The sequence below is a fragment of the Thunnus thynnus genome, chromosome 6 (genome assembly GCF_963924715.1).
Source record: "Thunnus thynnus chromosome 6, fThuThy2.1, whole genome shotgun sequence".
NCBI classification, from domain to species: domain Eukaryota; kingdom Metazoa; phylum Chordata; class Actinopteri; order Scombriformes; family Scombridae; genus Thunnus; species Thunnus thynnus.
This window is the reverse complement of record NC_089522.1, coordinates 17,251,843-17,276,456: the sequence shown is the minus strand read 5'-3', so window position 1 is coordinate 17,276,456 and position 24,614 is coordinate 17,251,843. Positions and strand designations below refer to the sequence as shown.

At 42.2% G+C, this 24,614-nt stretch overlaps 2 protein-coding genes across 2 annotated transcripts in view; one reads left to right on the top strand and one right to left on the bottom strand.

Moving 5' to 3' along the window:
• Window positions 1-24,614, top strand: part of lrp1ab (low density lipoprotein receptor-related protein 1Ab) — a 90,838-nt gene that overhangs the window by 47,468 nt on the left and 18,756 nt on the right. Inside the window, exons 16-51 of the mRNA XM_067592237.1 lie at window positions 59-199; window positions 604-729; window positions 4,046-4,162; window positions 4,279-4,359; window positions 4,461-4,628; window positions 5,823-6,005; window positions 6,288-6,485; window positions 6,630-6,875; window positions 7,215-7,412; window positions 8,727-8,931; window positions 9,152-9,316; window positions 9,590-9,834; window positions 10,754-10,885; window positions 12,333-12,560; window positions 12,697-12,871; window positions 13,288-13,382; window positions 13,532-13,681; window positions 13,810-13,950; window positions 14,137-14,265; window positions 14,356-14,487; window positions 14,620-14,754; window positions 14,880-15,009; window positions 15,144-15,270; window positions 15,723-15,874; window positions 16,034-16,158; window positions 16,442-16,816; window positions 21,118-21,307; window positions 21,496-21,700; window positions 21,809-22,001; window positions 22,242-22,367; window positions 22,465-22,593; window positions 22,960-23,079; window positions 23,571-23,684; window positions 23,871-24,020; window positions 24,119-24,241; window positions 24,408-24,524. Of these exons, the coding sequence (XP_067448338.1) occupies window positions 59-199; window positions 604-729; window positions 4,046-4,162; window positions 4,279-4,359; window positions 4,461-4,628; window positions 5,823-6,005; window positions 6,288-6,485; window positions 6,630-6,875; window positions 7,215-7,412; window positions 8,727-8,931; window positions 9,152-9,316; window positions 9,590-9,834; window positions 10,754-10,885; window positions 12,333-12,560; window positions 12,697-12,871; window positions 13,288-13,382; window positions 13,532-13,681; window positions 13,810-13,950; window positions 14,137-14,265; window positions 14,356-14,487; window positions 14,620-14,754; window positions 14,880-15,009; window positions 15,144-15,270; window positions 15,723-15,874; window positions 16,034-16,158; window positions 16,442-16,816; window positions 21,118-21,307; window positions 21,496-21,700; window positions 21,809-22,001; window positions 22,242-22,367; window positions 22,465-22,593; window positions 22,960-23,079; window positions 23,571-23,684; window positions 23,871-24,020; window positions 24,119-24,241; window positions 24,408-24,524 (5,766 nt within the window). The remainder of the gene's footprint in view (window positions 1-58; window positions 200-603; window positions 730-4,045; window positions 4,163-4,278; window positions 4,360-4,460; window positions 4,629-5,822; window positions 6,006-6,287; window positions 6,486-6,629; window positions 6,876-7,214; window positions 7,413-8,726; window positions 8,932-9,151; window positions 9,317-9,589; window positions 9,835-10,753; window positions 10,886-12,332; window positions 12,561-12,696; window positions 12,872-13,287; window positions 13,383-13,531; window positions 13,682-13,809; window positions 13,951-14,136; window positions 14,266-14,355; window positions 14,488-14,619; window positions 14,755-14,879; window positions 15,010-15,143; window positions 15,271-15,722; window positions 15,875-16,033; window positions 16,159-16,441; window positions 16,817-21,117; window positions 21,308-21,495; window positions 21,701-21,808; window positions 22,002-22,241; window positions 22,368-22,464; window positions 22,594-22,959; window positions 23,080-23,570; window positions 23,685-23,870; window positions 24,021-24,118; window positions 24,242-24,407; window positions 24,525-24,614) is intronic.
• Window positions 17,574-18,797, bottom strand: LOC137184496 (galanin receptor type 1-like). Its single transcript, XM_067592244.1, has one exon. The coding sequence runs from the start codon at window positions 18,786-18,788 to the stop codon at window positions 17,751-17,753; it is 1,038 nt and encodes a 345-aa protein (XP_067448345.1). The 5' UTR covers window positions 18,789-18,797; the 3' UTR covers window positions 17,574-17,750.

Here is a 24,614-nt window from a genome sequence, read left to right as displayed (position 1 = left end):
TTAGCTCTTGTCTCAATGGCCCATCTGTTTCTGCTCCTAACCCTGATCTCATCTCCAGCCAATCCCACCTACGTGCCCCCGCCACAGTGCCAGTCTGGGGAGTTTGCCTGCAAGAACAACCGCTGCATCCAAGAGCGCTGGAAGTGTGATGGGGACAACGATTGTCTGGACAACAGTGATGAGGCCCCTGAACTCTGCCGTAAGTGTGCCACGTCATTGTCATGGTTACACAGCAACACATAGATAAACAAAATTCTCATTAAGGTTCTTGGCTAACACGAACTGACAGAGCGAAAACTGCAGTTTCCAAGATTGTCTCTTTCCATGCAGTGTAATATGACTGTAATTTCACTGGCCAACTTTCTCCTAATTAGGCGATAGTGAGAACCAGGGACAGAGATATTTGTCTTGGATGGATTGTCATTTTTACACTTTATTTGAAGTGACATGCTTAAAACATCTATTTAGCAGGCTAAATAGTGTATCAAATCCAGAAAGCCTTAATAAAGCAGTGAGCTTGGTGTGTAAAAATATATATATTAAAACCTGGTTTGTAAAAAAACAGTGTTGTGTTCATAATATTTTCTTTTTTTGTCCCTTCAGACCAGCACACCTGTCCAGCTGACCGATTCAAATGTCAGAACAACCGCTGTATCCCCCTTCGATGGCTGTGTGATGGTGACAATGACTGTGGCAATGATGAGGATGAATCAAATACCACATGCTCTGGTATGTATGAAGTTGTAGTTCTTTGTAGTCTAGAGAGCATATGAATTTTTCATTCATTTTTTGATTTGTAAGATGCAAGACCTGATTTTATTAGCCGTGTGGCCATTTTTAACTCTTAATAAAGTTGTATGTTATCTACATAAGGGTCAACAACAACGCTGTTATTGCTAAGAGTTTGTTTTTCTTCATCTGCAAGATGTCTCAAAACATGTGAACTTATCTATGAAATTTGGTATTTAAAAATTTGGACAGACTGCATTTCAGGTAAATGAATATACAACTTAATATGATTTTAGTCATGATGTGCAGCTGGGGTTCTTGTTGTGGTTATGTGTTTTGAGTATTTCAAACACACAGCTATGAAACTATTGTTTAGGTTTGTTTAAGCAAGAAAGAGAATCGCACTCAGTGGAGGGTTCTAGTTCAAAGTCCATGTTCCATCATGCCATTCCCGGGACATCCAGTTGGCCAACAGATTTAACTTGGATGAACAGGATTTCTCTCCACTAAGGGGAGGCCTCCTGTCTCCCCCATCTATGGACACTGCAGGGCAAACAGTTGGACTGGCACCCTGAAGGATGCCTGCTTTCCACCCAGCAGTCACTCCAGCTCCATGAAGGAACCCCAGGGTGCTGGTTACTACACTGCATCTCCACCTTCCCATACTCCTCCAACCTCTCCCCGGCCGTCCCTTGGCATAGCAGTCGGTTCCAGCACAGCTCCCATGTTATCCCACTTCATGATTGTGGTCATAGGAGACTCCATAGTCCAGAATATCAGGATGAAGACGGCAAAAATGTACTGTTGCGAGGGTCCAGAAAATAGCCAGCAGAATTATACAGGACCATCCAAAGTTGGAGCGGACTGTAGTCTATGTGGGTGCAAATGACATCCCAAAAAAAACAGTCGGAACTGCTTAAACTGCACTTCATCCACTTATTGAAGGTCCTGGAGACACAAACTGCCACGCTTACATCTCTAGACCAATCCCGACTCTTAGCCGTGGAGTGGGTCGCTTCAGTCGCCTGCTGAGCCTACTCACCTGGCTGTCATCGGCTTGCAGCAATTACGATGTGGCTTTCGTTGACAATTTTAACTTGTTTTGGGAGCATAGACAGCTTTAATGGAGGGATGATCTCCACCCAATTAGAGCTGACTCTCACATGATAACAGCAAACTTATCTTACTATTTACAGCACTCACATGCTCCACTGCTCCTAGCCATTCACATGCACCTCCCCACTTCCGGTCAAGTCCCTTGCTCTCTTCGAGTGACCGGTCCCACAGTACTTGATGTCCTCTGGGTCTGGCCCCTGCCAGATCAGTTCCACTAATTTAATTAGTGCATATAACAGGCATGAACTCATTGTTATAACTCTCCCTTCTATTTTCCCTCATTCCATTCGTATATGTAAAAATAAAACAACAATAAAAAGAAACTGTGTCACAGGGCCAAAAGACTTCAACTTTGACATCTTAAAGTTTAAAATGAGAATTTACAATAACGCTGTCAGAATAGAAAGACAAGCCCATATCTCAAAGATCATTCTTGAAAACTAACACAACCCCAAAGTCCTCTTCTCCATGATTAACACTCCTTTGAACCCATCTCTGGCTTTCAGTTTAAATAAGCAAGCCTCAGATCTAAAGAGTCAGGAATTTGCATCATTTTTTTAAAGTAAAAATTGACACCATTAGATCCAGTATTATAAATACATATTCGTCAGCTGTTTGGGATCTATTGGTGGGTGGGTCTCCACCTATGACATCCTTTAGTATGACAACAGATGATAAAATTGGTGTTATGATCAACAAAATGAAGTCATCCACATGTGCACTAGACCCCATTCTTACCAGTGTGTAAATCCAGCTTCCAGTGCCTCTCTCACAAAACATTTCCCTCTGCCCATCTCAAATCTTCCTTTTCTTAGTAAAATTCTTGAGAAGATTGTATTTGACCAACTACATGATCATCTGAATACTAATATATTAGATAAATTCCAGTCTTGCTATCAGACCAACCATAGCATGGAAACCTCTTTTATTAAAGGTACTATAAATGACCTGAGAATTTTGACTGATTCAAACAATGTGCCTTTCCTCTTTTTGTTAGATTTGAGTGCTGCATTCGATACAGTTGATCATGGCATTTTAATTGATGGACTTGAGAAATGAGTAGATCTCTTTGGTGCGGTACCTGACTGGTTTCGCTCATACTTGTCAGAAAGTATGAGCGTCTGGGCAACATAATTAGTCACCACAATTTCAAGTATCACTGTTATGCTGATGATACACAACTATATATCTCCGTTTCGCAAGACAACCCCAGTTCTTTCAATGTTTTTTTTACCTGCCTTTCTGATATCAACACTTGGATGAGTAATTTTTTTAAAAAAGAAATAAGCAGAAAACAGAAATTCTACGTGTTGGTCCAAAAGCAGAAGGCCAGAGACTAGAGTCAGTGTTTGCCAGCCTGTTCAAGCAAGTTAAAACATGTTACAGATTTAGAGGTGATTTTAGACTTTGATCTTAATTTTACTAGCCATTTTAACAATGTCACAAAAACATAATTTTTTCATCTGAGGAACTTTGCAAAAATGAGACCCTTTTTATCTCAGAATGATGCTGAAATTCTGATACATGCTTTTATTGCAAGCTGCTTAGATCATTGCAACTATCTTTTTAATGGTCTCCCTAAAAAGTCTTTAGGAAAATTACAGTTAATTCAGAAAGCTGCAACCAGGATTTTGAGCAATACAAAAAAAGAGATCATATTACCCCTCTGCTCGCAGCACTGCACCGGCTACCTGTATCTTTTAGAATTGATTTTAAAGTCCTTTTACTTATGTACAAGGCCTTACATAATCTAGCACCTTCACATATCAGGAACTGCTTTTCATTTTATGTCCCAACAAGAACTCTCAGATCTGCCACTGCCTTTCTTTTATAAATTCCTAAAGTCTCCCACAAATCTGGTGAGGCTGCTTTATGTTCTGTTCTGTTCTGTTCTGGATCTTAGAATAGCAAACCCCCTTGGACTTTTTAAAAGGAAATTCAAGATCTTTTTAATTTGGCTTTTAATGTGGGTTAACTTTACGCGTATCGTTGTTAATATTTTATTGTATTGTGATCAAACTGTTTGTTGTTTGTTTGTTTTGTTTATTAGTTTGTTTTTCTCGTTTTGTTAAGCACTTGGTCTGTATCTTTGTATGAAAAGTGCTGTACAAAAAGTTATTATTATTATGATTATTATTATTATTATTAAGGAAGGCATTGCAGAAAGAACTAACCTGTTTTATATCTTGTTTCCTGCCAGCTCGCACATGCCCACCAAACCAGTACCCTTGTGCCAGTGGGCGCTGCATCCCTATCTCATGGACATGTGACCTGGATGACGACTGTGGAGACCGCTCAGATGAACCAGACTCATGTGGTAGGTCTTAACTGCACCTTCATATTGTTAGTCTTGCTTGAATAGCAAGTTATTTAGATTAAACAACAAATATGTTTGTGATATTTTACACATCCTCTCTTGTTCCCCTTCCCCAGCCTATCCAACCTGCTTCCCTCTGACCCAGTTCACCTGTGCCAATGGCCGCTGCATCAACATCAATTGGCGTTGTGATAATGGTGAGCATCATCTTGTGAGACTTCCCTCATCCTCCATGAGGATGTATTTTAAAACAATCCAGTAACTAACAATAAAATCTTGCATGTGTGCTTATGTACAGACAATGACTGTGGGGATAACAGTGACGAAGCAGGCTGCAGCCATTCCTGCTCCAGTGTCCAGTTTAAATGTAACAGTGGCCGCTGCATCCCAGAATACTGGACTTGTGATGGCGACAATGACTGTGGTGACTACAGTGACGAGACTCATGCAAACTGTACCAATCAGGGTAAGGAACGATACAGTGTACTGTATGGAAGACTGAAATACTACTGCTCTAAGAATAGTTTTGTTACTGCACTGTCTCCTCTCTTCCTGTGCATGTGGATATAGATTGGGTTTGTGCTTTTGCCAGTTGTACTTGAGTCACATTGTGTATTATATTTCACTATGTTTATATGTTGCTGTTTGCAGTTGTACAGAGGTTGTCACAATGAAGACAGGATCTTCCTCCTCCCTGTCCCATTTCCTCCGCTATGCATGCCCATGCTTGCCCTCTGGCTTCTATTTATCATTTACAGCAAATCCTCTCTGTAGCTCTGTTCAGGATGTGATTATGTGTTGTGGTTAGATAACAATTAAACTCTTTCATGGTTTTGTGCAAACGGCACAGATGTTTTGACTTTGCCGCAGTGATATGAATTTACGTGTTTAAGTAAGAAGTGAAAGTAGCTGGTGGCCATGTTCTGCTTTGGAACATTCAGTTTTCCTGGTTAACCACTCATTGTGATAATAACTGAGAGAGCGTCATAGAACAGTGTCATACCCTTCCTGTGCACTGTGTGTGTTCTGATGCTGTATGTACTGTTTGATACATGCAGAAACGCAGCCAACTGCTGTCAAGTCCCAGCATGCAAAAACGGAGCCCAGCATGACCTGTTGGTCTAATGAGCAATCTGTGCTTTGTATGTGTGTGTGTGTGTCTGGCTGTGTGTGTGTGTTTGCGGGCTCTCTTGGTCTGCCGTCTGGAAGTCATTAGCTGAAATAAAAAAGCAACACTATTGCCTTCCCATTCTGTATATTGTAGTACTGTGCCGAAAGGTCCCAGGCCTGTTTGCCGCTTTAGCCATGCCAAACGTTGACCTTTGCCATGAGGGGATGTCATTGTGCTACCTCCTCAGTGTGACATCAGCCAGTGAGCTGTGTGTGTCAATGTTGTTTGTCTTGGCTCAGAGTCAGGTAGTTAAGCCAGTATCCCAGCATATCTACACATTAATTACTGACTAGAATGGCCTATTCTTTCTTTTCTCTGTTTTTGGTCCAGCATGTGTGGTCTGTGCTACTGTTGTTTGCTGATTGTGATATCAGTCTGATATTTTTCAGTTGCTGACTTGTATTTGTATCTTATTTCTTTTTTGACATTGGCTAAATTGCACTCTCCATCTCTTTTGTTGGCTAACTGTCACATTTTTTTCCTCTCCAGCTACCCGTCCTCCAGGCGGCTGCCATGTAGATGAGTTCCAGTGTCGGATGGACGGCCTGTGCATTCCCATGCGCTGGCGCTGTGACGGTGACACAGACTGTATGGACCTGAGTGATGAGAACAACTGTGAGGGTGTCACCCACATGTGTGACCCAGCAGTCAAATTCAGTTGCAGGGATTCTGGTGAGGATGCTGACAGCTGGTTTAAGTACCAGAGTTTAAGGGTGATGTGTTTTTTTGTTTTTTTTTGACAATGTCAGTTAAGGATACAGTGTTATTGTGATGGTACAAATAGGGTTTTATTCTTGGAAATTTCATTGAAAAGAACTGATTTTGGTCAGAAATTTCACTGTTACAACTGCTGGTGTGACCAAGTCTATCATCTTGTATAAAACGGATTCTTTATGAATGTTAAGTACTCTTCAAAGACACAAGCTAAGAGTTGGTATCATGTGATCCTGCCAGCTCGCTGCATCAGCAAAGCCTGGGTGTGTGATGGCGACAGTGACTGTGAGGACAACTCGGATGAGGACAATTGCGAGGCATTGGTGTGCAAGTTGTCTCACCATGTGTGCGCTACCAACGACTCAATCTGTCTGCCCACTGAGAAGCTGTGTGATGGCACTGACGACTGTCCGGATGGCTCTGACGAGAAGCTTTGTGGTAAAACATTCTTTGCACACAAAAATACAGCATGACAATATGTTCAGTACCTTATTGCTTTGTTGTCATTTACCTTTCATATTACCTTTCATTTACCTTTCTCGGCTATATCCCAACTATTTCATCTCTGTTTTCTGCCTGCAGACTTGTGTTCATTGGACAATGGTGGTTGTAGTCACAACTGCAGCATAATTCCTGGGGAGGGCTTCATGTGTTCTTGTCCCCTGGGCATGGAGCTGGGAGCAGACAACAAGACCTGTCAGATCCAGAGGTTCTGCGCCAAACACCTCAAGTGTAGCCAGAAGTGCGACCAGGAAAAATCCAGCGTCAAATGCTCCTGCTACGAGGGCTGGGAGCTGGAGGCCGACATGGAGAGCTGCAAAAGTATTGGTGAGGAAAAAGAGTTACTCCTACAAACTGAAGAATTTCTTTTTGGCTCCAGACTGAGAGCAAAGTATTTAGGGCTGAAAAAGCTCTACAGTTCTTATTTTACTGTGTGTATATATATACAGTATTTGATACATAGTGGTGTTGAAGATATTTTTCCAAAAAGTGAGCAGCACCTCTTCAGTTATTTAATCATTTTTTAGGAAGGGGCTGATGGAGTGAGACAGCTGTGGCAGGATTTGATCCAAGACAAGCAAGGGGTTTTGTGAATCTGAACTCTGAGATGAGATCTACTCTGTTCAGACACTAACACTTTGCTGGGTACAATTTCTTTGCTTTCAGATCCCTTCAAGCCTTTCATAATTTTCTCAAACCGCCATGAGATCAGAAGGATTGAGCTTCACAAGGGGGAGTTCAGTGTGCTTGTACCAGGCCTGAGGAACACCATTGCCTTGGACTTTCACCTCAACCAGAGCACCCTGTACTGGACTGATGTCGTGGAAGACAAGATCTACCGTGGGAAACTGTCTGAAAATGGAGGTAAGACAGCCAGTCAGCTGCAGCTCTCTGTGATTTTAAGTTATGCAGAAAGATAGATGGGGTGATGGATTGAACGGCCACTCAGAACATTCTAATTACATAGTAATATGTTGATTTTTCAGTGTCATCTAGTATAATAAAAACATTAAAGTGGATTGTTCCATTTGAGATGAAAGATATCATGTTTATACTTTTGACTGTGCATTTCTCAAAAATTGACCTTCACTGAGCAAATACACTCTGTAATTTCTCAGAGCCAAAAGTTTTTAAAAAGAATCTGTGGTCAGCAGTGGCGGTCTGTGACCCTGAAAAAATCTCCCAGGTCATGGCTGGCCTTTCCCGCTCCAAAACCCCAGGTCTCCTTGCCAATCAAGGTTGTGTTCCCAGCACAGCACTTAGGGGGCACACGGAAGGCTTTGTCTCTTCCCATTTGTCTCAGCGCTGGCTGTGCATGACTGCAGCCAGAACACTGATGTAGCGTAGGAGGCACAACACACTGCAGCTCCAGTTCCCAGCCCTCCAACTTCACTTTTAAAACAGGACTCCTGAACAGAGACATTGTGACCAACTCATAGATCAGCTCCTGCTGCTTGTTATTGAAGCCATTTCAGCATAGCTATTTCAGCATCTCCAAAGTTCTTGGCATACACTGAGTAGTGCCAACACATTAATTAGGACACCCCTACCCACATAGAAATCTAGCCATAACTCCAGCATTCCTTCAAGCAAACTGTGAGGAAGGCCTATCCCTCTCCTTCTAATTACAGTGCTACTGGAAGGCCTTGTAAGGAACTTGTCTGATCACCCACAGCCAGAGATGATCACACATTTGGGTTTTGCACTTAGTTTGCATAAGAGCCAGTTGTTGGCTGGGAAAAAATAAAAAGAGGGAGATCTGGTGTTTGAAGATTGTTTTCTTAGAAGTGGGGCAGTGGGGTTAGGAAGATAGCGCTGGTCAAAGCCACACTAACAGACTCAGCAGTAGTGCGAGCAAGTCACTGATGGAGTTCATAAGAGTGAAGAATTCTAAACAATTCACTGTTTGTCAGGGATTTTTTTTTTGCAATGAACCATATGTGTTGGCAGGAGATTTGCTCTCACTGGTGAAAGTGACACAGGCCAAGCTATTACACTAAATTAGCTGAATTACAACTGGTATTCTTCCACTTAAAATTAACATTAAAATACTATAGAATGCCACAAAATAACGATCTTGGTAACTTTTTCATCTTGCTATTCTGTTATCAAATTCACAGTAGAGAACCAGTCACCATCCTAGTTTTAAGTCCCAATTTCTCTGTGTGTCCCGGTCAGCCCTGACTAGTTTTGAGGTGGTGATCCAGTATGGACTGGCTACTCCAGAGGGCCTGGCTGTGGACTGGATAGCAGGAAACATCTACTGGGTGGAAAGCAATCTGGACCAGATTGAGGTGGCCAAACTGGATGGGACCATGAGAACCACCTTGCTGGCTGGGGAGGTGGAGCACCCCCGGGCCATCGCCCTAGACCCTCGTGATGGGTAAGAAGCATCTATGGATTTGAAAGTTATAATCACCCTTATTTAAAACGGGAAGTTTGTGTTTTTCTTACATAGAATGTCCAGTTTGTCCATTTGCCACATTGTCTTAGGATAAGGATACATTCCTCCCACTTTATTTTCTATGAAACACATTCTCACATGATGATACTGTACTCATTTGTGAAAATCCCTACTCATGTAGATTATTTTCTGTTGGCAGTATTCTATTTTGGACAGACTGGGATGCTAGTCTGCCCAGGATTGAGGCAGCATCGATGAGTGGTGAAGGCAGACGTACAATCCACAGGGAAACAGGCAGTGGTGGCTGGCCCAACGGACTCACTGTAGATTACATGGAAAGACGCATTGTCTGGATTGATGCCAGGTAGCATTTGCCTCTAGTCTCTGAATATACAGAGTGCTCTCATTGCGCTGCATCCACCCACGCGCTCATTACATCACCCAATTACTCAGTCTTTTTTCCCTTTGCTTGCCATCATACATTTTTTAATAAACATGCAGATGTTCTTTGCTTATATAAAATTGCATACAAAGTACAGACTTACCCAGTAACATAAACTGACATGCATATACTTTATCTTATGTGTATGTTACCCTGTTATATAAAGTATATACCTCTGCCCTAATGTTTCTCCAGGTCGGATGCTATCTACTCTGCTAAGTATGACGGTTCTGGGCTGATTGAAGTGTTGCGGGGTCATGAGTATTTGTCCCACCCTTTTGCTGTCACCATGTATGGGGGCGAAGTCTACTGGACTGATTGGAGGACTAACACTCTGGCTAAAGCCAACAAATGGACAGGACACAATGTCACCGTAGTCCAGCGCACCAACACGCAGCCTTTTGATTTGCAGGTCTATCACCCGTCCAGACAACCCCAGGGTAGGTTGCACACCAGATACTTGAGAGACGCATAAACACTCACAGGCAGAGAGCACCCATATCTCAGATTTACCTAGGCCTATCACCATGGCTGACTGATTTGGGCTTTAACTCAAAGGAGAATAGTGACAAACTTGCAGTTCATTGCTGACCATGTTGATTCACATCTCTTATTCCCCAAAGACAGCTGACCTTTTAGAGCTGTGAGACGTGTTGTCTCCTCACACCGGCAGCAATTTAGACACCTCCTGCTGCCTCGTTGATCAAAAAGTCACCTCACTGTTTGGCATTTCCCACCGGCTGGGTAGAAATAAAACCATCCTCCTGTGACTTAAATGTCATGTGTTGATCTCACAGACACACATGATTGACAAGATGGCAAAAGGATCGTCAAATGTGTTATGCAGTATGCTGTCACATTGAACTGTCACCTTGATGTTTAGTAGCCAACAGCTATAGGATCCCAAGGGTGTATGGGTAGCAAGAGAGGCACTGGGTCCTGTAATTGGAGGCAGGAAAAGAGAGATTTCACAGAATTGTTGATTGACAGCTGCAACAAATGCCCATGACATTGACGAGGCAACAAGCTGTGTTGACAGGTCTGGTCGACAAAGTCTTTTTCTACACTCTCACTTCCCTTAAGGGCCCATTGATGGAGAGGTCCATTACATTTTGAAAAGAAGAAAATAACACAAACAGCATCTCACATTAAACCATTGGCTTAGTCTGAAACAACAATTTATAAGTTACTTTCATGTATTCTTTCAAAATTTTTGAAACTATTCTTTTCACAGCAATCTATAGATCATATAATGATGCAATGAAATACCCTCGCTGGCTGTCTTTCTCACATACCACCTCTTTTGTCTTTGTATATTGTTTCTCTTTCACAACGCTTCCTGTATGACTTCTTCTCTAGCTCCCAACCCGTGTGCCACCAGTGATGGTAAAAGCCCTTGCTCCCACCTTTGTCTCATCAACTTCAACCAGACCTTCTCCTGTGCCTGCCCTCACCTCATGAAGCTGCAGCCTGACAAACGGACCTGCAAAGGTAAGGACATATACTGATATTCACAAACCTTAAGCCATTTTCTTTTTACTTAAAAACCACTCTGATGGAGCATGTACACACAGCACAACACTGTCATATATTATCCATGTCATCAGGGAGGAATTTGCAGGAATATTTTCTCACAACTGTCATGACTGCTACAATGTCCTCAGCTCCCAAACGTGACATCAGCGTCATTAGCTGTCATCTCTTATGACAGAAGACCTGATTACATCTCCTCTGTTTGTGCCACATTGGCCTTCTTCATTTTCATTTGATATTTACATTTCATTTCATATGAAAGACTGTCACAAGTTATGTGTTGAAGTCTTATTGCAATGTGATTTCATGAGTGGGTTTCATGATGGTTTTCGAGGAATAGCTGTGGGAGTTTGTGTGCACATGCTCTCATTTTGAAGTCGTTCAGCATGCTACAGAACAATCTTCATCTCAGCAGTGGGGATGTAAGGATAATTGGATTAGAGGGCATCTGATGCATTCGCCATTAACACAGGAATTTTCAGGTTCTCAGTCAAACTGAGATTTTCTCTGAACTCAGCCACATTTACCACTTAAACTGATTGAGGGCGAGGGTCCTCTTCTATCGTCTAAGAGGTAATCAAGCCTCAACAAGGGCAACATGTAACTGACTGGTCAGTTTGACCTTCTTAAAGGAGATCTCCCAATTTTACACATCAAAATGTGTTTGCAGGACTTGGAGTAGTACTGCATATATAAAAACAAGTTGTACAAAGCCTTTTGTGGCTGCAGAGGGAGCTGCACAAAGTCTGATAAATTGCCTCAAGTGATGTCACTTGTCTCTTGACCCTTGTTTGAAAAAGATATGGGGATGTGAAGTTTGAAAGAAGTGAGATCCCCAGACCTCTGTAGCCTGCTCCTCATCTCTGCTTGAGGCTACATTAGCTGCTAGTAGCATAACACACACAAACACATCTCCCACCAAACTGTTGACTGTCAAGTTGCATTGTGGGTAATGTAGGCATCAAATTTTGACAATGAAGAATAATACTTAGAATAAGAAAGATGATAGTGCTGGTTCTGCTGCATTGATTTTGACCAACAGTGTTAAAAGAGTGCAACACTAAATCAGTGTAGTACTCTTTGAAGCCTTTGTTTCCTAAGATATAACTGGCTCCACCCTTTAGATTTTGTGACCAGTACAGTGAGAAGGAGCCCAAACTTATTAAATTTGAAATCAATCACTAAGATTTTGCCCTTTCCTTTGAACCAAGAAACCATATTTAAATAGTTCTTAGACATTTATTCAGGCAGTGAAAAGTTATTGAAATTCAGCAGAAAAAATGCCTCATTTATTCTGTATACTTCTGTTCTTCCTTTCTCTTTTCTTCCCTCCCTCCCTCCCTTCCTTCCTTCCTTATAAAAAATGTGCTAAAAGTGATCTCTGTTGTTCATTTTTCTTTTCCAGAGTCCCGGAAGTTCCTTCTTTATGCTCGTCAGATTGAGATCCGAGGAGTAGACATTGACAACCCCTACTACAACTACATCATCTCCTTCACTGTTCCGGACATAGACAATGTCACAGTGGTGGACTACGATGCTGTGGAGCATCGAATCTACTGGTCAGATGTCCGAACACAGACCATCAAGAGAGCTTTCATCAACGGCACAGGAGTGGAAACTGTTGTTTCTGCTGGTAAGAACAATCCTAGGAGTATTTGTTAGAATTTTTTTAATTGATTATTTGTTTTTTTATTTCAATTATAAGTTTGTACTTTCACAAATGCCCAGGAAACCCTAACATTTACCATTGTGACTCTGACATTCTCTAGACCTCCCTAATGCTCACGGGTTGGCAGTAGACTGGGTGTCCAGGAACCTTTTCTGGACCAGCTATGATGCCAATAAGAAGCAGATCAATGTGGCCCGACTGGATGGATCTTTCAAGAATGCTGTCATCCAGGGCTTAGACAAGCCCCACTGTTTGGTGGTGCACCCTCTACTGGGGTGAGTGTTACCTCCAGTTAGCTAGGCCTGCATTCAGTTCATGACGTTAACTCCCTGTCTGATGTTCTTTTTTGTTTTCTATTTCACTCAGTAACACTAGATTACCAAGTCGCTACCATGTTTTATTTCACAGATTACTTTGTTTTAACACTTTTTAATCACTCATGGATTTTATTTAAACTTAAAGACATAAATTCAAGAGTACTTGGGGCCTGTGTGCTCTAGAACAATACACTTTGGTTAAAGGATTTAGTTACAGCCGTTGTTTCCTGGCTGCTTCTTCATCCTTTGACTTACTACTTGTTCCTCATTTGATACTCCTATTGTGTCTTGTAATGCTTCTTTGGTAGAGCATTGTTCTCCAGAAAACATTTTGCCCCCTTTTAATATCTCATATTATTCATATCTCTCCTCAGGAAGCTGTACTGGACTGATGGTGACAACATAAGCATGGCTAACATGGATGGTAGCAACAGCACCACACTCTACACCAATCAGAAAGGGCCAGTAGGTGAGCAGATGGTCCCTCCTACAGCCATAAATTATTGACTGCCACGTATTACTGAATCTCTATTTAACTTTACTGGGTGAATGCACTGATTAAGCATATTAGTATAAGAGATTTCTGTGCACAATAGCATTATTATTCTTTCTACCCAGGCCTCTCTATTGACTATGAAAAAGAACAGCTGTACTGGATTAGCTCAGGAAACAGCACCATTAATCGTTGTCAGCTGGATGGATCTAAACTGGAGATTCTGGATGGTGTTAAGGGGAAACTTACCAAGGCTACTGCTCTGGCTATTATGGGTAAGATGAAAAAGATAATACTTTAAATATAGTGTCTTTGTATTGTATCTGATAGTTGCATCATATCAAAATCTCAAAATTACTTAATTATTACATACCAAGATATGAATCAATTTCACTCACTGTAGGAGACAAGTTGTGGTGGGCAGACCAGGGAACTGACCAAATAGGAACATGTGACAAGAAGGATGGAGGAAACTGGAGGATTTTGCGAAACAACACCTCCCCTATGATGCACATGAGGATCTATGATGAGGATGTACAAAAAGGTAAGGAACATCACTTGAAGACAAAAATGGTACTGCTTGTAATATAAAATCTCATGTTCTGAAGCCGATGTAAAACTCACCAATATTGTGCTTCAGTCAGGGTAAACTAGAGAGAAAAAAGAGATTTTCTTTTTCAGTACATTTTCTCAATTTTTATTGGGCCTTACCGATCTCCTTCTTCTTTAGCGGGTATCAATCTATGTAGTAACAACAATGGAGACTGCTCCCAACTGTGTTTGCCCACCTCACCAACAACCAGAGCCTGCATGTGCACCGCTGGATACAGCCTCAAGACAGGCCAGCAGTCCTGTGAAGGTAAGACACTGCTTCACATCTACAGTCATACATATAATTGGAATGAAGTGTGTCCTAAAAACAAAAAGTAATTGTACTGTCTCTGAGCAGGTATGGGCTCCTTCCTGCTTTACTCTGTTCATGAGGGAATCAGAGGAATTCCACTGGACCCGGAAGACAAATCTGACGCCTTGGTGCCAGTGTCTGGCACCTCCCTGGCTGTTGGCATCGACTTCCACGCTGGTGAGTGACACTGAGTGACACTGAGGGACACCAGTAATGAGATGTCCTTGCTTGAGTGGCATTTTAAAGCTGTCATTATCTCAGTGAAGTGAGTATTTATAGGATGACACAAATGGGCATCTTCCTTTACAGAGAATGACACCATCTACTGGGTGGACATGGGCCTGAGCACCATCAGCAGGGCTAAGAGAGATCAGACATGGAGAGAAGACGTGGTCACCAATGGCATTGGCAGGGTGGAGGGCATCACGGTTGACTGGATAGCAGGTCTAATCATAATATAACATATTTGAAATCCAATTTTAATTCTATCCAACACTTGTGTACATTTCATAATTACACAAGTAGAGATAAAGGGCTACATAGCTGATTTATATCTCTGTTCTTTATAGGAAATATTTACTGGACTGACCAGGGCTTTGATGTAATCGAGGTGGCGAGGCTGAATGGCTCCTTCCGCTATGTGGTTATTTCCCAGGGCCTGGACAAGCCCCGAGCCATCACTGTCCACCCAGTGAAAGGGTACGTCTGTCTGCCAACAGTTAAATTCTGCCTTCTGTAACTGTGTTGCTCTAAGGTACTTCCAATGTAGTTTTAAGCATACTGCTATTTTTCTTCATTCTCACGAATGTGCTTATATCACCTCTTTTGTGCAGGTATCTGTTCTGGACTGAGTGGGGTCAGTATCCTCGTATTGAGCGCTCTCGGTTGGACGGCACTAATAGGTCGGTCTTGGTCAATGTGAACATCAGTTGGCCCAATGGAATCTCCATCGACTACGAGGTGTGGACCACAGTTGACATCATAGTACTAAAGAACTTCCTAAATGCATTTGTCTTTATTAAAAGAGAGGGAGTTTCCTGTGTCTAGTCTAGACATGCATGCACTGTGAATTTTCAGAGACCAATGGACCATTGGTCAACCCAGGTTGTTATGTAACAAGTTTCTACAAATATCCCATATTACTGTATCTGCCTAGTATATGTAGCTTCATAATATTTAAAAGTACTTAAAGTTTAGCTTCAGAGCTCATACAAATTCTAATTTTTGCTAATGCTGGTTACCTAAAATTACGCATAAAAATACACAGTATTGTATATTAAAATGTTATGATGTCAGTGTTCTTTAGGATACAAGCAAGCCAGTCTCCCAAAAACCTTTTTGTTTAATTTGTAATTTTAAAATGTGACCTTCCTTGAACAATCAACACTATTTATTGTCGTTTGTGCCTGTAGGAGGGTCTGCTATATTGGTGCGATGCCAGAACAGATAAGATTGAGCGCATCAACCTGGAGACAGGACAGAACAGGGAGCTTGTGCTGGCCAACAACAACATGGACATGTTCGCTGTCTCAGTTTTTGAGGAATACATCTATTGGAGCGATAGGTGAGTTCAGTAATGAATTAATTTGTTAATTGATCTATATCTTGCCATTGTTCTGAATTATTTCTCCATACCTTTTAATACATAACGACTTTTGAATTATGTGCAATATTTCACTTTGTATCATACTGTTAATTGACATTTTTGTTGTCTTTTGTTTAGGACTCATGCCAATGGCTCCATTAAGAGAGGCAGTAAAGACAATGCTACAGATGCAGTCCAGCTCAGGACTGGCATTGGTGTACAGCTGAAAGATATCAAGGTTTTCAACAGGGCCAGGCAGCAAGGTAGGAACACACACAAACACACACTCCCATAAACTTAACCACAAATTAAATGAAAATTAGCTTTTTCACTCTGAATTCTAGCAAAAATGTGCTCACAAGAACAGTGGGCTGCCACAAGTTGGTCCTCACATGTATAGAAAAACAGGCCTTCACACACACAGTGATAAAAACTTTCACTGTCCAACTTAATCAACACCCCCCAGGAATTAATGAAATGCTGGGTTTAACCAGGCTCATTATTTGTTTAACAGCACGCCATATAAATGTGTCACACTCTCCTCAGGCACCAACATCTGCAAAGACAACAACGGCGGGTGCGAACAGCTGTGTCTTTTCCGTGGCGGCGTGGAACGCACCTGCGCCTGTGCTCACGGCATGCTGGCAGAGGACAACCGCAGTTGCCGCGACTATGACGGATACCTGCTGTACTCGGAGCGTACCATTCTGAAAAGCATCCACCTGTCTGATGAGACAAACCTAAATGCGCCAATAAAGCCGTTTGAAGACCCTGACCACATGAAGAATGTCATTGCCCTCAGCTTTGACTACCACGGTGGTGGAGGGAAGGGAGCCAACCGCATCTTCTTCAGTGATATCCACTTTGGCAATATCCAGCAAATCAACGATGACGGCACTGACCGCAAGATTGTAGTGGACAGTAAGTATGGAGTCACCAATCACATGGCATTCTTTCAGCTCCTCAGAAAATCCACAAAGCTCCGCTAAGCATCACTCACTGTTTGTCATAAACCTTTCCCTCCACTCTTTCTACATGTATTTCAGCTCTGTTGCTTCGTGGTCCTGTTCCTTTTATCTTCTCCATTAATAATTGAACGTTGTCACTCGTACTCTCGACACTGTAAACAGCCATCATCACGCATGTTGACAACACAAGTACCCAGGAGGACCCACTGTAATGAACACACAGCTGCAGCTTTTCAACTAGAGGAGATTGACATCACTTAAGGCTGCCACATGGAAGAAGACACACTTGCACGCACACACACACACACACACACACTGTGTTTTTTGCTTGTTTTAACACTGAAGTGTCTTTTAAATCGTACTCTCTTTAAATGATTCAAGAGTAGGTTGTTGAACTCCAAAAGCATCACATTTAAAAACCCTGGACCAAAGCTTTTTTTTCTTTTTTTTCATTCTTTGATTTAAAAAAAAAAAAAAAAAAAAAAAAAAGACAGCAGAACGCAGTAAAGTGCATGAGGCGAGTTTGTTTATTGATGTTCCATCGAGATCAGGGTTTTGAAAAGACTGTAAAAATGGCCGCCAGTTTTTACACATTAGTTTTTCATCCACCAACTACAGAATGTATTCCATTTAATCCAAGAGAGGAAACAGGAAAGTGTTAGCTTCACATAGAGCAATATTTTGGTCATGATGATGTGTCATTGTTAAATTCTGCAGTCCAATTTAATGAAAGCAAATTCAAAATTTTAGCTCAGACATATTAAGATTTTTGTCTGATTTAATGCATAACAGTTGATTGCATTTAATTACTGTAAATATGATATTGATTTCATCTATATTGCCCAGCCCTATGGCCAGATTTAAATGAGGTAGCAGTGATCTCAGAGTCAGTTTTGCCCTCTCTCTGAGCTTGTGTCCAGCTCAAAGGGCTGTACCATGTCCCTGCCCATCACATGAGGACAACCAATCAGACAGCTTTTACACCCTGCCCAGCGCCCTCTACCCAGCTCTAGTAGGTCTCTTCTAAACTTCTGAGACATAAATCCATAAAGTACAGGATTTATCACTGCTGCTGAGGATGACAACAGTCTGGCCAGGATGGCAATAGTCTTATAGCCGGGTGAGACATTAATGGTTCCTCCTATGAAGGAGAACATGAGCGCGTAGGAGGGCAGCCAGAGGAGAGTGAAGACCAGTACAAGGAGAGCTGAAGTGTGAGTGACCTGGCTCTGATAGCGCTCCAGCTGGGGGGCATTCCCAAGCTTCCGTGCGTGCCGAAGAAAACAGTAGATCTTGGCATACATCAATACAATGATGCCCAGCGGTAGAGCGAAGCCAAACAGGAAGAGGGCGATGCTGTAGACAAGCTGGCTGAAGTCAGACAGGAAGGCAAAACAGTACACAGCGTTGGACATGGTAACTGTGCGGAAGGCAAACTGTGGTGCTGCCAAAGCCGAGGCAGGGACCCAGAGCAAAGCTACCATCAGCTTTATGCGTCGGTGCATTCTTGAACGGTACACCCAGGTGGGGTGTACCACTGTGAGGTAGCGCGTCACAGCCAAAGCTGCCAGGGTAAAGACTGATGCAGACGAGCAGGCCACACCCAGGAAGCTGATGGCTTTGCACAGGAAGCTGCCGAAGGGCCAGCATCCCAGGGTGATGGCGGAGGTGTGGAAGGGCAGGCAGAGCAGCAGCAGCAGATCAGCAGCACTCAGGGCCAGCAGCAGAGTGTCTGTACCATGCGGGGGTTGACCATCTCTCCTCCTCCTGCCAGTTAGGATGGTGATGACCAAGATTTGACCCACCAGGCCGGTCACCAGAATTAGCCCATCCAGAATGGGTACCAAAGCCTTAATCAAAACCTCATCTGCCCTGTTCATTTGGCCCAAGTCACTGCTGTTTACTTGCTGCCCCAAAGTCTCCATGCGTTCACAATAAAAATCAATTTACTTAATTAATCTAATGGCCTGTCAATGTTGAGCATTAGAGCAGCATGTTCACGCAGTGTCTGAGTAATGCATCTGTTGGCTCTTGTTCATGTTTTAAATTGTATTAATCACAGGCATGACCACACTCCATTAAAACAACTAGTGCTCTCATAATGATAGCAATTAATTAAGCAGTTAAGATCACACTGGTCAGTTGACTTCTTCATTGACCTTTATAAACTGTGTTCTCTCTGGAAAACAGATGAGAAAGAGTATATTCCAGTTTATTTTTAGTTTGTGTGTTGAGTGGTAAATGTGACCTGCAAAAATATACAGTCCATTATTATGCGGTTGGAATTCATTCTCAAGTGCCCAGAGATAGTCAAGTGGTTAAGTCTGCTGCGTCTAGAGCCACACATGCTCCTGTTGGTATCTGGTTGAATCCCTCTTCCACTCTTACGACTCTTACTGTTTTCCAGCTGTTTGAAGAAATTAAAATAACTTATATGGTACTTGCCTTTTCTGAAAAAAATCAAGGAATAGTCTCAGAAAAACTCCTCTTAAAATGTCGTGCTGATATCCAACTTTACTCAAAAAAAAAAAAAAAAAAAAAAAAGAAAACGTGACCTTAAGGAGCAGTCCTTGCACACTGGCTTTCGCTTCGTTGCATCAGCATGTTTATCATAATCCAAGGAGCAGTTTGAGTCAAAATCAGAGAAGAGATGTCAGTGCAGTAGTATTCTATGGCTGTATTGATTTCTTGAAACCAGGCAACAGTGGACAAATTCATCCCAATGGTTGCTAACAGACATTCCACTTTAAAAGCAGTCAATGCTACTTGATGCTAAGTGGTCACCGCGGTAAAAGGCATCTTGTCCATTTAGAAGCTCTTCAGAGTAGTGTAACCCGTAGACTCCACTAGTAGAAGAGTTATTGTACAATTAACACGATCTTCAGTCTTAGGAAGGAAAAAATACATAAGTAATGATCCTAAAACGAACAGTAACAAAAGCTTAGTAATTCTTGAGTGTCCGTTGGATTACTGTACTACTCCTGTGATTGTCAGAAAGGCTCTGTTCAGAGTGTGCTATAGTCTTCCCAACAGGTTTTCTCCATTGTTTGCACAGTAACCAGGGGCTGAGCTGATCTAGGCAAGGGGAGGGGGACTCTGATGTTTCTCATTACATAATACAGGCTGGAACCGACTTTATCCATTTCATTCAGTGTATGATTTTCCTTAAATGCAAGCAATTAGCTGCTCCAGCGCACCTTTTTTGTCATTTTCGTTTTGTACAGCCTGAGCGGTGTGGGTGAAAAACACAAGTATGACTTTGCTTGCGTGACACTGTAATTTAAACTGGTCTTTTAGGTGTATTTAGGTTGGTTTACTAGGAATTCAGCCCTAAAATTTTCCTGCATTAAGGTCGATTATGGCACTTCGTCATTCATCTAAAATGTCTATTAAAGGCTAATTATTGACTTTCAGCCAAGAGCAAACAGTTGTGTGGAGTATTCAGGTTTTTATTGTTGGGTGTAAGTGGTCATAAATGTGGTTGCTAGTGTGACTACAAACAGATGGATGCACACCTTGGAGCCCATAAGACTGCATAACAGTGTCCTTTTCCATGTTGTGTGTCATGGAGGCACCACAGATAAAAAAATTACTACTACCATATGTGCTATGAGTGGGTGTCGCAGAACAAAGGATGATGGATGTTTGGAGCAGCTGCTTTATCTTTACCGTTCATGGCTGATTTCTTCACTCTGGCCAGTGTCCCTAAAGTGACTCAAGCTTTTCCAGTGGCAGTTTTCTTCCCAGAACAAGAAGTATGAATGAGAGTATCCACAGGGAGTTGTATTTGTATGTGCAGCCATGAAATGACAGGATGATACACGCTCTTTAAACTCTCTCCAGGAACAGCAGGCGTGGCACACACCCGGTTCTGTGTGGTACTGCTTCCATGTTACTCTTTCCTCTCTCTCGCCTCTTTAACCTTGTCCATCTCTCTCACAGTGTTTCACCATTCATGAACTTATTCGGGAAGATGGGGGGCCTCTTCAATAAAGTCCCACCAAGTTAACCACGGATGCAACTTGTTAAAATATGACAGTGATTAATGATTTGTTGAATTCTCACCAAAAGGACTCATTAAAGCTCCTACTAACACCCTTGAAAGGTGGTATTTTTTATAGTGAAATAAAAAGAGTTAGTTCTTAAGTTTTATACATCTCACAGTGTTGGCTGGATGGCAACAAAATAACTATAGTCTGAAAAATCATCATGGTCCAAAATATTTACAACCTTTCTTGCGTATCTGTTCCACAGATGTAGGTTCAGTTGAGGGCCTGGCGTACCACCGTGGTTGGGATACACTCTACTGGACAAGTTACACAACTTCCACCATCACTCGCCACACTGTGGACCAGAGCCGCTCTGTGGCCTATAATCGCAACACTGTGGTTACCATGTCTGGCGAAGACCACCCTAGAGCCTTTGTGCTGGACGAGTGTCAGGAGTGAGTCATTAATATCAAAACGTGGTGTTCTGCACTGTATCAGGGCCCAGTTCCAATACACTTTCTTTCTTTTTTTTTCTTCTGAACAGCACATTTGTTTTAGTTCAGTCACCCATAACTTTTATAGAAAGACATTTTGGAAGCCAACACAGCAGATTATTATACTAGTCCTGTGTTTGTTCCCACAGCCTCATGTTCTGGACCAACTGGAACGAGCAGGCTCCCAGTATCATGAGGGCTTCCCTGAATGGAGCCAATGTGCTCGTGATCATTGGCAGTGACATTAAAACTCCCAATGGCCTGGCCATAGATCACCGTGCAGAGAAACTCTACTTTTCTGACGCCACACTGGACAAGATTGAACGCTGTGAATATGATGGAAGCAGCCGTTACGTAAGACAGCCTTTTAATCATTTCCTTTGGCTCTAAAGAAGACCTCATCAAGGCGTTGACTTACATTTCAGTGATCTGTGAAATTATCCCTAAAAATTTCTGTTTCAGGTCTTGTTGAAAAATGAGCCTGTCCATCCGTTCGGCCTGGCTGTGTATGGAGACTACATCTTCTGGACTGATTGGGTGAGGAGGGCGGTTCTTAGAGCTGACAAATACACAGGAGGAGACATGAAAGTGCTGCGTGCTGATATCCCTCAGCAGCCAATGGGCATCGTTGCTGTGGCTAATGACACCAACAGCTGTGAGTATCATTCACTGTAGTAATTGTTAAGCTTCTTTAGGCTGCTCCTGTCAATCATATTATTCCAGCCAATGTTATTGGTGTTATAAAGGCTTGTTTTGCCAAGCAGCTGTTTGTGGCGCTTTTATCTTGTACTTCATGAAAGCCAACCTCCTATACAACTATAAATATGGCCGAGCTGTCAAAATTTGACATTACTACCCTACCCTAACTAACCCTAATGTGTTATACATTCCTCAGGTGAGTTTTCTCCTTGCCGAACAAATAACGGAGGTTGCCAAGACCTGTGTCTGCCCACATCTGATGGACGGGTCAACTGCAGTTGCCGTGGAGTCAGACAACTTCTTGAAGACAACACATGTTCTTGTAAGATAAAAAAGAAACTGCTCTCTGGTTTTAGAGAGTTAGGAGTTTTAGGTTCCTCTTTATTAAAAAGTTGAATGTCCTGTTTCTATCTCACCAGCACTGAATATGTCATGTGGAAGTGTGGATGACTTTGAGTGTGGAAACGGTGACTGTATCAACTACAGCCTGACCTGTGACGGCATGGCTCACTGCAAGGACAAGTCTGATGAGAAGCAGTCCTACTGTGGTAAGTTTTTCTTCAGAGTTATTAATTAGTGAACAATGAGCTCTCACAGGTCATCATTAATAATTTATGTGTCAGATAATTAGCTCATGGTCATAATCCTAGCAATTGAGAATGAATGAATAAATACATGAGATTATTATTAGATTCCCAGGGGAGTGAGGGCTAATATGTGACTACAAACTAGTTAAAGAGAAAGTAGAGAGAGACTCCCGGGTAAATAAATGTTAATTGTGAACTCAGAGGATGGGTGGCGATGAATCAGTTTGATTCAGAATAGACAATGCAGCTTATTAGTTTCATTAATGAAATTGTAAATTGGTGGATTCAGCCATATTTAAAGTCTCATCTACCGCTCTTCCTTCACAGCCAATCGAATTTGTAAGAAAGGCTACAGACGCTGCATGAATGGCCGCTGTATCGGCCACCAGTTCTGGTGTGATGGCACGGATGACTGTGGCGACCACTCAGATGAACTGCCTTGCAACAGTAAGTAATTTATGTCCATTTTATAGCGGCACCTGATTGAAAAAAATCATTATTTAAGCCTGTAGCAGGCGAACAAAGTGAAACCATGCCAATCTCTGTTTGCATGATATTGGATTTTGGCGCATTTTTAACTCTTCTGGCTACACAACACGTTTGTGTCCCACAGTTACAAGTGCAATGTTTTTCCCTGAGTTGATCAAATTGTCTGATTTACACATTTTAATCACACATTAACTGGATTTGCTCTGCAAGAGAAGACATGCAGAACTAATTAACAAGATGGGTGGGCTTTGAGGTCTGGGCTGCGAATCTTGGATGTGCTCTGTTCAGCTTGTTTCTTATTCAGTTATGTATTGCTAACCTAATGAAGTTCTTTCTGACTGGTACATATTAAAGGATTTACAAAGTTGACTTAACAAGGAGGTTTTATTTCCTTGTGAGGGTGTTCTGGCTTCCCATATGTAATTTCAAAACTCCGGTGGATCTTGCAGTGACCCTGTGCAAAGCAGGAGAATTCCAGTGCAAAGATGGCAGCTGTATCTCCAACTACAGCCGCTGTGACCAGGTGGTCAACTGTGAGGATGCTAGTGATGAAATGAACTGCCGTAAGTAATCTACCATCATCTTCAACAATATTTCATGTCCCTTCCTATTCACTTGTGGGAGTAAGGGGAAAGTGGGATCTCTTCTGTGCTTTAAAAACAATGAGATTCATGTAGGGAAATGAGCTTAAAGGATAAGTTAAGATTTCTTTAAAAGGAGTTTTGAAAAGATTTTTCCATTATTCTCAGAACCGACCGACTGTTCACGTTTCTTCCGCCTGGGAGTGAAAGGAGCTTCCTTCCAGAGCTGTGAGAAAACCACTCTGTGTTACCTCTCCTCATGGGTGTGTGACGGCAACAACGACTGTGGAGATTTTTCTGATGAGAGAAACTGCCCAGGTTGGGTTCTTTGTTCCCCTCTAACATGCCTTTTCTAGTATCTTAAACTGCCAAAACTGTAATATTGTTTTTTTTTTGTTGTTTTTTTTATCTTGCAGATAAAAGGAAACTTAAATGTCCAGTCAACTTCTTTGCTTGTCCCAGCGGTCGCTGCATTCCTATGAGCTGGACATGTGATAAGGAGAATGACTGTGAGAACGGGGCTGATGAGACACACTGTGGTAAGTCTGCTTCAAAGTTGTACTCTATTACCCACTCTTTTCTCTTGAAAACAAAGCATACCAGAATGTTTTTCAAGCTTCCCACTGCACATGGAAAACATGAGTTACGGTTTGGGTAAATTAGATAATTTCTCCAAAATGCTGAGCTCTCCTGCCCCCTTTGCAGATAAATTTTGTACATCCACCCAGTTTGAATGTGGGAACCACCGCTGCATTTCCAGCCACTGGGTGTGTGACGGTTCTGATGACTGTGGTGATGGTTCTGATGAAGACCAGAAATGCAGTACGTGACGCTCTCACTTGGAGAATTACTTTCTCCTACGCCCAGCGCATATATTTGACTGTATGCCAAAGATTTCCTGATATTACATCA